The sequence below is a fragment of the Solea solea genome, chromosome 3 (genome assembly GCF_958295425.1).
Source record: "Solea solea chromosome 3, fSolSol10.1, whole genome shotgun sequence".
NCBI classification, from domain to species: Eukaryota; Metazoa; Chordata; class Actinopteri; order Pleuronectiformes; family Soleidae; genus Solea; species Solea solea.
Genome location: NC_081136.1, coordinates 14,101,420 through 14,114,443, shown reverse-complemented (window position 1 = coordinate 14,114,443; position 13,024 = coordinate 14,101,420). Strand labels below are relative to the sequence as shown.

Here is a 13,024-nt window from a genome sequence, read left to right as displayed (position 1 = left end):
GCAAAAATAAATATTATACAGTGTTTAAATGCAGTGCTTTTTATGTTTTTTGTTTCTTTGTTCTGGCAGCTTACACCTGTGTTCAGACGAGGTTTCCCCTCTTTCGTCAAACTGAACGTGATAGGATTCAGGTATGTTGTCAGTATGTTACACTTTAAGAAAAGTGGCCAAAGTCTGATATTTCACACAATAATTCAAATTTTGCAGAAAAGGATCAGTCTTCAACCTTCTAAGTCTTCAGTTCTTAAGCTCAGCTGTTCCTAACAACACTCAACTTGCAAAGACTTTGATAAGTGCAGCTCAAAACGTCACTGGCTTTGACATTGAAATCAGCTCCATAACCGTTGATGGCATACGTAAGAGATTTTGCCACTTCATTAGAAAGGTCCAGTGTCTGATAATTATTTGTTTACTAATGGTTTGATTTTTCTTCTCAGCTATAACTTCAAGTGGAATAAACCAAAACATCAGCCTCATCACTGCATTTTCCCTGGTGCTGTTGTCAAGGCTGCTGTCAAGCCAGCAATAGGATTTGTGCCAGCTCCCTTTAGAACTGTCTTAGTTGCTGTATTTTGTGCCAGTAAAAATCCAAAACTAGTGATTCTCCTCTTTTTTCTGCATTACTGCTTCTGCATTACTGTCTCCTTTATTTATTCCCTTTGCACTGCTTAGCTATCACTTTTCTAACTTCCTTTAACAGACACAGAGTGTGGTATCTATGATCTGACATTGTCACCATTTTGCCTGTGATGCCTCACAGGGTCAAATCAAAAAAAAAAAAAGTGAGAACCTTGCTTTGCACTGATCAGACACTTGAATGGACTTTGAGCTCTTGGTGAACCAAATCATTAATAAATAACATGAATCTGATACTGCCATTGAAAGACTGGGATTTCTACAAATATTTGTACTGCTGCTCAATTAATCTTTTTGTATTGAGCACAAATTTAAATATCTTTTTGTACTATTTTGTATTATATATTTTTCAATGCAATCGCTAGTTTATGCCCACTCAAACGCATGTGAAATTAATGATAATGTTCAAGCTGCACAGACAGTATATTGTAAAGGGGAAAGGTGCCTTAAATAAATATGTATATAATGTCATAATGGGCATAATTAGCTTTATAGTCCAACCCCATAGAGATTTGTCAGAGGTCAAGATGTACATGATATATGTAATGTTTGTAATTATTTTTAATTTTTAAAAATGTATCATGCAAAAGCTGCATTCTGTGAGATGTTCTGCAGTTTTTACTGTTCATGCCTGAACAGTTACAGTGATCAGAATAGAAAAACCAGTTGCAGTTAAAAAAATCAAATAGTGTATTTTGTGATGTTTTGTTGTTAGAAAAGATTATGTGGCTATTGTGGGTTTTCACAGTGGGCTTGAACACATTTAAAATAAGCTTGTGCTGGGAAACGCTACTTTTATTTGTTATGTATAATGACGTTAATACATTAAAATCTAAAAATCCAAATAAATGTTCTCTTGTCTTGTCTGGTCAGGGTGGCAGGAGATCATGGACCACAGTATTACTGAAATGTGGCTATACAGCTCAGCTCCTAAGTTTGAACTTCCAGTATACAAGTTACTTTTTGTCATCTTGCAATTTATCACTTTTGGTTTTATTGTCTTTTACTCTATTTGGTGTTCCTCTTCTCTCTCCCTGTTCAGTAAATGTGTTTTGTTTTTACTGGGCAGTTTCTCACTTGCTTTGGTACCTCTTGGATTAGGCCAAATCTTTGCAAAGCAATAAGTGCATTATTCAATCAACGAATCAGTACAAAGACCACCATTTACTGGTTTATACTCACCAGCCACTTTATTATTAGGTACATCACTTAAAAATGCTTGTGATCAGCCAATCACACTGCAACTACTCACTGCATTAGGACATGAAGACATGGCCAGGACAAGCAGCTCAAGATCAAACCTTAAACAGATGGGCCACACTGGGTATGTGTCCTGTGTCATGTGTAGAGATAGGCCGATAAATTGGTCAGGGCAATTCATGTTTGACTAATCTGCTAATTTTACACCCTTTTGAGCTCAGAAATTTGAAAAAAGTAAGTCACCAAAACAAATGTTTACATCCCTAAATCTATGTAAATGCAGACAGAATCCACCATGTGTCATATATGGTTGTTATTAAGCTCTGACTTTTGGATTGAGCACAGTCAGCCATTGTGTCCCGATTTCTAAAGATCAGCATTTGCAACAGAAGAACACACACTGGTCAATATCTCTGGTCCAGTGTGCCTAATAAAGTGGCTTTAACACTTCATGCTGATCTTGTCCAAAATACTTTGACATTGCTGACATTGGGAAACCGGAAGAGGAAAACACATGGATTAGTGTATTTACAATCGGACTTGATGCACCCGGTATCTTTCTGCCATCCTGAGCAGACCAAATGCACTCTGGTGCTTTCCCGGACATATAACGTTTGCTCAGCGACTGAACTCATTTAAATCCCTTGTCGTGGAGCGGGGGGTTGTTGTTAAATCATTACGGACGTCTGTTGCTGCGCGATATCTGCCGCGGCGTCGCCGTTACCCACCATTTGTGGAAGTGGGACAAGGGAACAGATGGCGCATCCAAGCCGCGTCGCTGATGCTGACCGTTACTGGAGACGAGTACATGATATAATATAATGCACAGGCTGTGCTCGGCTGCTAACCGTATCTGTTTCTGATGCTTTGGTGACCGTGGTGAGGCGTGGTTAACAGGAAACATCGCGGATTTATCACACTGACGCGCGGACACTCGACCACTGGCGTTAACTTTAATCTCCTTTGACGTGTCTGACTTAGTGAACAATGGTTGACAATCGCTACGCCACAGCTCTGGTCATTGCCTGTGTCCTGAGCATACTGGCCACTGTGTATCTGTCCGTGGCGATTGGGACGCAGCACTGGTACCAGTACAGTAGCCCCGCCGTGCGCGGAGAGGCCAACGTCTCCGAGCTGCGCTCCCTCTATGAGGAGTTCATGGACGGGGAATTTGATGAAAAAACTTACAGCGACACCTTGTTCCGCCTTAACGGGACTGTGGGCCTCTGGTGGAGATGTGTGTTCGTTTCCGCCAACGCTGTGTGGTACAAGGAGCCAGGTAGGCTGATGTGACAGACCTCACCTGCTAAATGTCATCCAGCCACAGAGCTACTGTCTATATAAGCTCCACCTTGTCTGTTGAGTCCAGGTGTTGCTCATTGTCACATCAGAGGACTCTGATGCTACCCCTGATTCAGCCACCCCTGACTCTCTGATGCATTTGTTTGTGCGGGAGGGGGATACACATACTGAAGGGACACAAATGATTTTGTTTTGAAAATGTGAAATGACAATCAGAACTCTGTCTGTCTGCACAACCCTGAAACAAATCTGATCTGAGTCACATCAACAGAAACTGACAAACCAGACACTGCAAAGCTCGGTTTCCATTCAATTTTTTAACAACATGTTGGAGCCATTCTTCATTTGCACTGTAAGCTTCCGTTTCAAAAATACAAGACACATATCCACACAGGTTGATTGCAGCCTCCACAAAGCACATATAAAAGGCTTATTCAAAGGCTACCAAAAACATTATTCTTATTCTTATTGCTGTACCTTTTGGACCTTGTATTGCTCTCATACTGTTTCAGATTGCTTAATAGTTTGCATTTCCAATTCAAAACCATTTGTGTGTATGTAAAGACTGCAGTTTATCAATGTTAGTGTAACATGCAGCTTTATTAAAGTGTCTAATACATGCTCAGACATAGGTTCTTGAACTAAACTGCCTCTTTCAGATGCCAAAATGGTGCTTGATTGTCGAAGCTTCACCCTACCTCAGCAGTTCACACCCAAGTACAGAGAGCCAGGAAACCACAACAGTGGCGAGAACATGCTGCGCACCTGTAAGTTCAATCACAACAGGTTTGCCCACATTAAATTTGTATGAGTTGCATGAAGCTGTATTCTGCAATCTTGCACTAGATGTTGCAACATGTGTGTAATTGCAGTCGGGGCTCTAACATCTGTCATGCAAAAGAAAGTTGAAATAAATGAAGACCTCAGCTTACCTGAGTTCATTTTAACTCATACTGCCTTGTGTGTGTGTGTGTGTGTGTGTGTGTGTGTGTTCAGACCTGTGGAGGTGCCAGTTCCTCCTGCCACTGGTTTCCCTGGGCCTGGTGTTGTTGGCAGGCCTGACTGGGTTCTGTGCCTGCCTCTGCCGAAGCCTCACCCCAACCCTTGGCATAGGAGTGCTTCACTTGCTGGCTGGTGAGACTGTTAGCGTTAATGTTTATTGTGATCCTTATGTTTTGAAACTGTGGACAGTGGTGAATATCATTCATTTCAGCGTTTCTCAAGCCTGGTCTTTGGGGAGTTCCCCTGCCCCAACAAACCTGATTCAAATGGTCAGTTTGTCATCATGCTCTGCAAAATCCTAATACCAAATTAGTATGAGATTGTCTCCAAGTAAAAGGTTTAATGTCAAAATAGCATTGTTTCAAGAAATGTCTTCATCCACAAGAAACCTGTCAAAACAACTCTAAACACTGCAGTACATATGCCAGGCCTATATATTATGCTGTAACTCTGCTTGAGCATGCACAGAAAGCTTGCACGCTGTGTGTAAACTTTTTATTTGAACAATATAATATATGTAATAACACATAATAAACCAAACCAAGGGGGATGAAGAACAGGGAAATACAATTTATAAGTGAACCAGAGACCAAACACAAGAAGAGGACGATGAGGAAGATAGTGACAGCGAACGCAAGAGAGAGTTGGGACTATGACATCATTTTCTGATTCACTGCAACTGTGATTTGCTACAATGACAAATTAAAATGTCTGCCCAGGTAGAAAGTGTATTCACAGCTTAAGTCTTCATATCCTCCTTATCTCATGCAATACAGGTCTGTGCACCCTAGCCACAGTGTGCTGCTACCTGGCAGGGATGGACCTACTCCACAAGGTGTCCATGCTCCCTGATAAGGTTGATGGCTCTCTGGGCTGGTCCCTCTACTTGGCCCTGATTTCCTCACCACTCCACATGATGGCTGCAGCACTGCTTGTGTGGGTGGCTCGCAGCCACAATCAGAATTACTACCAAATGACTGCATACCGGGTGGCATAGACGGATCTCATTTACACACCACCAAGATGCATTTTATAATGATCTCAGAGGAACAGGATGTGGGTTGGATAGATATAAGTGCATATGCACTATGGTAATGACCCTGTCTGCTGCATTCAAACATTTGATTTAACGGTCCAATGTGTAAGAACTTATAGCTTCCACTTCAAAACGCACACGTCCATTTGGAGAAATATCGCTACACAAAACGGCACCTTCCGTCAAGCAAGGCATGTGCCTGAAGTACACATAAAAGGCTATGAAAACATTTCTATATATATTAAAGCAGTTATGCACTTATACAAACATACATTCAGCGGTAGTACATTCAATTTCTGCCTATAAACCCTCCGAATTGTTACACACTGGACCTTTAAACCAACAAGTTAAGTATAGTAGGTTTGCTTAACTGTAACAAGAGAGAATAAAAAAACAAAACTGCCACTGTTATTTTTTTGTTTTATTTTATTCTTTTTAATATATGCCCATTGTTACAATAGGTAATAATAAGACTCAATAAAACTTGTACCAAGTTCATTGCAGACAATTCTAATCCAGTATAATCACTGGACTACAAGGCCAGAACACACTGCAATGCACAAATAGTCATATGTAGTAGGCTACTATATGTGGTATGAATGTGTCAAACACAGACTGTTCCACTGTCTCTCAAGCATGTAGTTGAAATGTCCGTGTCTGTGCCGTCTGCCCTTTCTCGGAATGACAGTTGGGTGTGGTGACATTTCCTCCTTTGTTACTCTATATAAAGCACTCGGCAGTAACATACAGGTGTACTGGGCACACCCTCAGTGTGTCTCTGTAGCACTGCAAGACAAACAATGAAAAGATATTTATTTTTAAAGTTGCATAAGCAGCCTTTTTTTCCAGCTGATTTGAGACCCAGTCTAGGAATGTGGACACTGAAAGTTATTCCTGTCCTTGTGTTTTCATTATTGTCATTTTTATTATTGTGGTTAAGACTTGACGTTGAATACACCCTTTTTTTAAAAAAAAACTTAATTGACATTTATTTATTTGTTGAAACCTTTGAGGTCACATGCATATTATTGTTTTGACTGACTTTTGTAGAATAGAACAAAGTTACATGTACTCAACAGTGATAGTGTTTCTTCACCAGTTTGTGTTTGGTTTTCTTGACCTCGCATGCTCATAAATGAGTTTCCACATCCATGTTGTGAATTCAGTTGTGTTTGTTATTTATTTGATTTATATCTGTATTTAGATTTTTGTCATTCCTTTTTTGCTACTGCTATTTTCAACTAAGTACAGTCACTGCAATGTAAGGGTACTGAGCCATCTCTGTTCTGCATTATGAATGTACTTTAAATGCCAATTCTGAACATATCTGGATATTGCTGTAATGCCTAGTAGTGAATTTATATTTTTTGACCTTGAAAATATCCCTGTAATTAAACACATTTTAAGAAAAATAACATCATTATTACCCATTAATGAAGCGAAACAACACTCAACAAGGTCTGTAGAATAATGTCTGTGAAACGACGCATCTATGTGAGATCTCTGTCAGATTGTATTTGATAAAATCAGCCTTTACAGACAATAAACTCTATCTATGAACCCAGTAGTGTTAATGTAAAAACTGTTTGGCTGTGGATTTGTTCCCAATCTCCTGTGACTGTTGTCCATTCTCCACGTGTTGACAATTGACTGTTCTATCAATAAAAGCTTCTTTTTTCCAAAAAAAAAAACCCCAACTAAAAAACAAAACAATTTATTCCACAAAGTCACACCAGTATCATTGTGTTTCAAAAGGCCTTGCTCACTCTTCCTCTGATTCAAATCCCTCTTTGTTAATTTGCTGCTCCTTCTCTGTCTGCACCCGAATCACAGGAATCATCACGTGCCTCTTTCTCGCCAGGTAGAGAGCAATGCCCTTCTCATAATAAGCACATTCGTTGACAAAGAAAGGATAAAGAGGTTCATTGCCGTTGTAACTCAGTGTTTCTCCTGAGAACGTCTGGAACAGGGCATCACCTGGGTGGAGCAGGCAGAAGTCTCTGTCCTGTGGAGAAAGGCAGATCCTTGGGTTAGTGGCTACAAATGGGCCTTGAAAGGCAGTCTCCACTGTTGTATGTATGGTTTTGAAAGTAGCAAAGCCCCTATCACCTATAACAGTAACTTACCTATACTATACTTGTAGGAAAGAGGAACATCTGCATTGCAGAACTTCCCTCTTTTCATTTAGGCACACATTGCCCATGTGAAACTATACAGTGAAAATGATCTTTCACCACAGCTTCAATATCCATACTCAAAACACAACCCATCCTGTTCCTGTTTCAAAGTAAAAGCACTGTGGCATTTCATCCATCAAAATAGTTGTACGACTGAAGGATGTGTGGCTTCATACTCTGCAGAGAAGTGTTTGGAGTAGATAAAAGTACACTTTCATGGTTTTCAAATTATGTAAAGCATGCAGACAGGTTACCAGTATTAACAACAGAGCTGGGTGAAAAGCAGCACTGCTGCCATCATGCACGGCACGCACACATCCACTGTGAAAACTGGCGTTCAGACTTGATGGGCCAGATTTTAGCTGTAATTTGATGACTGTCATTAAGACACAACATTCCCAGTGTGTCCAAGTGCAGAGAGGAAATGAAAGAGGCACCATGCTCTCTCTTACAAGTCAGTAAGCCATCAAACTGATTTTCAAGCTAAGATAATATAAAGGGTTGCTGTAAAACACTGACATTTGTTTCTTTATCTAACAAGTTAAAGTGTGTGGTAGATCTATTTCTCCATTCTGTGTCAACATCATAATGGGTTGCGGCCAAGGAATAGCTGAACTAGAAAGAGTTGGTTGTTGTTTTTTCACATTTTTTAATGCTGTAAACTTGAGATCAAAGGTTACCTACTCAGCTATTCTGAGATTTGATTTTGTTGTGATAATGGTCTAAGTTATATTTATCTCAATGTGGCCCTTGTTGTTTTCAGATACTGAGATAATAAACCCGTTTTCAAAAGCAACACATTGCACACTTCACTTCCAGTGCTCAATGTGAAGCCTAAGTGATGAAATACAAAGAAGCTGCTATTCCAGTCACCATTTTCACAAATACAAGACTACGTTGGTGGCCCATCCCTGTCCACTACAAAGCCATGTTGACAATCAGCCACTCAAGTATGTCTAGAACACTGCTTATCATTTCTGGCAGTATGTACAGAGAGTATTGTTATGGAACTGTGCAACGTGAGACATTAATATTAGTATTCATTTATTCATAGGACATCATGTTCTTTATACAGTTATTGTACCCTTCAGAACAAAACACCAAAGAAAAGTTTGAACTGAACCAAACATTAACTCCAGTTGGGTTTACATCCAAAACTGACCAAATAAAATAAGAAAAGAAAAGAAAATTATAGTGATAATTTGTGGCTAACTATCCCAAAGTTGCTGGAAGTATGAAATAGGATTTGATGTACAAGTTATCATGCCAAATGCTGCTAAGGTACGGAAGTAAACATCTCAATTGTCACCTGAGAGACAGTTTCGTACAGAAACGTCATTGCGATCACGATGCTGGTTATTTATAGAAAGACAGCTTGTCATGCCAGTCGACGCTGCCAAATCTCTCTTACAAGGGTGCAATTATGGCATACCGTTTAATAGATCCACCTGTAACCACTCCTGTGACCTAAGTGATCACTCCTTCTCTCTTGCATTAGTTTCACATTATTATCAGTTCATACTGTTCTGTTAACATACAGCAATAGCAACAACGTTCAGTTGCTTTTAGGGACACATTAGTCACTGCTTTAACATTACTGTACAACTGACCTGCTGTACACTGAGTAAAAGACCCTCAAGTGTTTTCACTGAATACAAACATTGTAAGCGCAAAACCTTTTCACTTTAATTTGTTGTCTCTGTAAATAATGAAATACATTTGATGAATAATCCTCCATCTAATGTAGTTGCTAGGTAAAGAAAAACACCTTAGATGCACTGTGTACTGTCCTAGTTTTTAATGAGAGCAGACTTGTAAGGGTATGCAAACAATGTTGTTGACATCATAATTGCACTTCAGTATGAAGCAGGATAAGGCCTCACCCTGTTGTGATAACTAATCCTAGTGTTTGAGCAGTTGAGGTTACTTACGAGACACAATTCACTCCAAAGGTCATACTTTAACAAAAACAGATTATTTTTCTATGGACAATAGGGCATTGCTTCTTTTGTGCTCATACCAACCTGTGTTTAAAACTGTCTTACACTCTATTATCAGGTAGGTATTTGTTGTCCATGTCCTAACTGACTCACACTTGTAATTGAGTTCAACAAAGCACATCTGCTAAATTAGATGCCACCATTAAAAATATGTTTCAGACTTTACCTGGAGTTGAGGATGAATAGCTGCTATGATGTTACGAGTCTCCCTTTCTCTTGGGTAGTCAATGTGTCTGACCACAGTGAACACATCCACAAATCCTCCTTCAAAAATGGTCCCTGAAGATCAAAACAGAACTGAAGTGGGCCTCAGGCCAACACGGGCTCAAAGGATACACACTAATATTTGCAAATTGTGACATATTTCAGAATACAAATAGTTTGAAGACATTTAACAAATCCCATATTTTAGGGATTTGTGGTCGATTGAAAAAAAATGAAATGCCTGCACCATTCTAGAGTTGGGTATCAGAGTAAGAACGAAGTAAAAGTATCAGTGTACCCGAGTTGAAGAAATGGACCCAGTCGAGCATGTGCAGCACTGCATCCTTCATCACTCTATAGATGTTAGACCTCACCACACCATGGGGCTGAGGGCCAATCTCCATCGCTGCAGAAAATTGATTTTATTCAATGAAAAACATTGCAAGTACTTTTCTCCTGCTACAAAGCAGTTTGTAATAGAAACTTCAATCTTACCAAAACCATGTTTTCCAACTGAATCAAGGGAATATGATTCTTTATGCGAGACGTCAAAATTGATGTACCTCATTGGTACATCGGGCATCTGCCTCTGGAAAAGACAAGTCACATGCATTTTAAATTTCTAGCATTGCGACTATTTTGATGCAACCAACTTTGGGAAGTTTCTAAAAAACAGGGGAGCTGACTGGACCTTTGTGTAAATGATGAAATTTTAACTTGCCTGTAGGTGTCTGAATATGTGCAGGCAAATCCAATCACTGTCAGAGTATGTGATGAGGCACAGGCCCATGTTGGCAGTGGTGTTGTGGAGGTCACAAATGAGATCCACTGCCTCAGGACTGCCTTTGGGACCCAACATCACATTCAGTTGTCGGGACCTGCTTATCTCATAGGGGGCCAAGTCTGATGTGGGACCACTGAGAGACAGAGGGACACAACATTAGCTGATTATCTGCCACAGCTGTCACACAGCATCCTCACCTCTCATCATCTCCTTACTTGAGGGTGGCTTGGGTGAAGCAACGGTTCAGGTCTGTGTCTATGTATCTGCTGCACTGCTGCATGGCCCGGGGGTTCGACAGCACCATCAGCACTGGCTCCTTCTCCTCCATCACTTTCTTCTTCGCCTTCAGCAGCTCTCTCACCAAGTACACCCCAGACAGCTCGTTGCCATGCGTACCGCCACACACAGCGACGCGGGACAACCTTGGTAAACACGCCACCTTGTCTTCCTCCATCTGGCTGAGTAGGGTTGAGTTACATTAGTTACACTATTCACTGTGTACATTGTGGATAAAACTATAACACAAAGTGGAGACATTGAATTGTGAAGACTTACCTAATTTTTCTGGCTTGCTGAGCTGTAAAGGGGCAGCTGTGGCTTTAAACCCTGCAAAAGGAGTGAACTCTAACACAGCACGGTCTGTTTTAAGTCTTTGAACTGAGGGAAAAAAAAAGAGAGAAAGAAAAGTGGGGCTGTCAGCTCCACATTCACAAGTAAGAAATTAAGAGTGACATAGCATCACACTGTACATCTTACCCAACCCACCCTGGCTATTACACTTCTCCCACCTTCTCATGCAGTTTCACTGATTCAGCAGTTCCATCTCTCGCTGTACAGTCTGTAGCTGCCCGTTATGAAAACTCTTGCCGTGCCTCTACTTTACCACCTCTTGTCCACTCGGCGTTGCATGGTACTACAGAGTATCTTCAGCAGGGTGTGCCCCGAGTGTGATGTGGTGCATCGGTGGCTTCCTCTGCTCCCAACAGCTGTGAGGTCAGCTGGACCATAAGCCCCTCCCCAACTTCCCTCAACTCTCTCTCTGCCCTATGTATAGGATGGTAGGTTCCGGTCTGCCTTTCAGAAAGTTGGCAAAAAATGATTCTCCTGGCATGACACAGCAGGAGAGGCGCCTGTGATTTTTACAGTGAGACAAGCAGCTTCTATCTTTGGAAACAGCTGGTGTGATTTCAACACAGTGAAGGAAAGGTGAAAATGGCTGAGTTACAATTCTTTTTTTATCTTCAATTATGTCGTTTCCCTCATATTTTTACAGTAGCCTCACTGATATTAGATTTTAAAGGTCCATAACTATATTGGTAAATCTGTGGATATAATTTTTTTTTCTTTAAAACATACGAAAATTGTATTAAAGAGACTTCAGTGTTTTCAAAAGTCATTTGAGGATACACTGCATAGGGGTGCTTTGGGCTAAATGCAAAAAGGAAAAATAGTAATGTTTAGCAGATATATTTACATCTTCATCAAGTATACATTAAAAACAATTCAAAGAGTATTGACCAAATACATGAAAAACCAGAGGATCACTACAATGATTAAGATACAACCACAATGATGAAATAAAACTTGTAAGTGCTTTTGAGGGCAAACTGGGTTAACAAACTACAGCATTGTTTTGAAACTACTTCAAAAACACCTTTGAATCTTTATGCTACATGTTCTCAGCAGATGCAGAACATGCACAAACACCTGGAATAAGGATAACAGACATATTGGTTAATAACCTTGCCAAACCCCAGATTTCCTGATTTTCATATATATATATATATATATATATATATATATATATATATATATATATATATATATATATACATACATGTATACATATGTATATATATGTACACTATTGTTATACTGATATATACTGATATTAAAGACAATTTCATTATAGAATTATAAATGGTCATTTCAGACATTTTAGAGGTCTGGAGGTTCAGATTTCACTTGTTTTGACAAAGCTTTCATCTTCAATCAATATTGTAAAAAGTTGAATTAGGAACAATATGAGGAAGCTAATTTTGACAGCAAAGAATGTGTTTATTACAGATTGTTTTTCTTTTAATACAAAATGCTTAACATTGTCATGTGTCCCGTCTGTGTCAAATATGGAAACTCCCTTTTTCCCCAGAAAAAATTAAAAGACCTTCTAATAATGAAAATACAGTTATCAATACCATAATATGAAATTCTATACATTTATAAAATCATAGTTGCAATTCTTTTCAATTCTGTGTTTCTTTATTCTTCATATTTAAGTACACTTACAAACAGAATCAGGAATTGTACACACATAATATCCCATGTTTTGGTGTCAAAATGTACTTGCATATATGTATGAATTCTTCAGCAAATACATGTGACATTTACTTTCACCACTGCATTTACATTTTGTTTTCTTTGCTCATTCATTCGATACTGTCACAAAAAATATCACAGCAAGTATTCAACACTTAAAAAATATATATATATTTTTTTTTTTACTGTCATCATGTAACTTAGTTGTCATTTTATTTGCGAAATGGCTAAATACTATGCTAGTGCTGTGAACTGCTGTGAACTATTGGATAAAACGTCACTAATTTGAAAAAATTTTGCCACCTCACAGCTTTGTAGTCTTTTCCTAGGTTTTTCTTCAAAGTTGTGTCATAGTTGCAATAAATGT

General features: G+C 39.4%; 2 protein-coding genes across 2 annotated transcripts; one reads left to right on the top strand and one right to left on the bottom strand.

Annotated features, from left to right (window-relative positions):
- Positions 1-539: 539 nt before the first annotated feature.
- LOC131455975 (claudin domain-containing protein 1-like) lies at positions 540-5,398 on the top strand. Its single transcript, XM_058623914.1, has 4 exons — positions 540-3,115; positions 3,798-3,905; positions 4,135-4,272; positions 4,917-5,398. Exons 1-4 carry the CDS (start codon positions 2,824-2,826, stop codon positions 5,135-5,137), a joined length of 759 nt encoding a protein of 252 aa, XP_058479897.1. The 5' UTR covers positions 540-2,823; the 3' UTR covers positions 5,138-5,398.
- Positions 5,399-6,148: 750 nt separating this feature from the next.
- On the bottom strand, positions 6,149-11,260 carry LOC131455974 (N-acyl-aromatic-L-amino acid amidohydrolase (carboxylate-forming) B-like). The gene is made up of 8 exons (XM_058623913.1): positions 11,130-11,260; positions 10,897-10,998; positions 10,557-10,799; positions 10,279-10,474; positions 10,053-10,146; positions 9,856-9,963; positions 9,520-9,632; positions 6,149-7,181 (listed from the first exon to the last, which is right to left on the bottom strand). The coding sequence occupies exons 3-8, from the start codon at positions 10,793-10,795 to the stop codon at positions 6,939-6,941; spliced, it is 993 nt and encodes a 330-aa protein (XP_058479896.1). The 5' UTR covers positions 10,796-10,799; positions 10,897-10,998; positions 11,130-11,260; the 3' UTR covers positions 6,149-6,938.
- Positions 11,261-13,024: the final 1,764 nt, after the last annotated feature.

Excerpts from the sequence above, each read along its gene's own strand:
- LOC131455975 (XM_058623914.1), top strand. The coding sequence starts at position 2,824 with ATGGTTGACAATCGCTACGCCACAGCTCTGGTCATTGCCTGTGTCCTG. Across the intron at positions 3,906-4,134 it reads CGAGAACATGCTGCGCACCT|ACCTGTGGAGGTGCCAGTTC; the intron begins GTAAGTTCAATC and ends GTGTGTGTTCAG. Across the intron at positions 4,273-4,916 it reads AGTGCTTCACTTGCTGGCTG|GTCTGTGCACCCTAGCCACA; the intron begins GTGAGACTGTTA and ends CATGCAATACAG.
- LOC131455974 (XM_058623913.1), bottom strand. The coding sequence starts at position 10,795 with ATGGAGGAAGACAAGGTGGCGTGTTTACCAAGGTTGTCCCGCGTCGCT. Across the intron at positions 10,475-10,556 it reads TTCACCCAAGCCACCCTCAA|TGGTCCCACATCAGACTTGG; the intron begins GTAAGGAGATGA and ends TCTGTCTCTCAG. Across the intron at positions 7,182-9,519 it reads CTATTCATCCTCAACTCCAG|GACAGAGACTTCTGCCTGCT; the intron begins GTAAAGTCTGAA and ends CTTTCTCCACAG.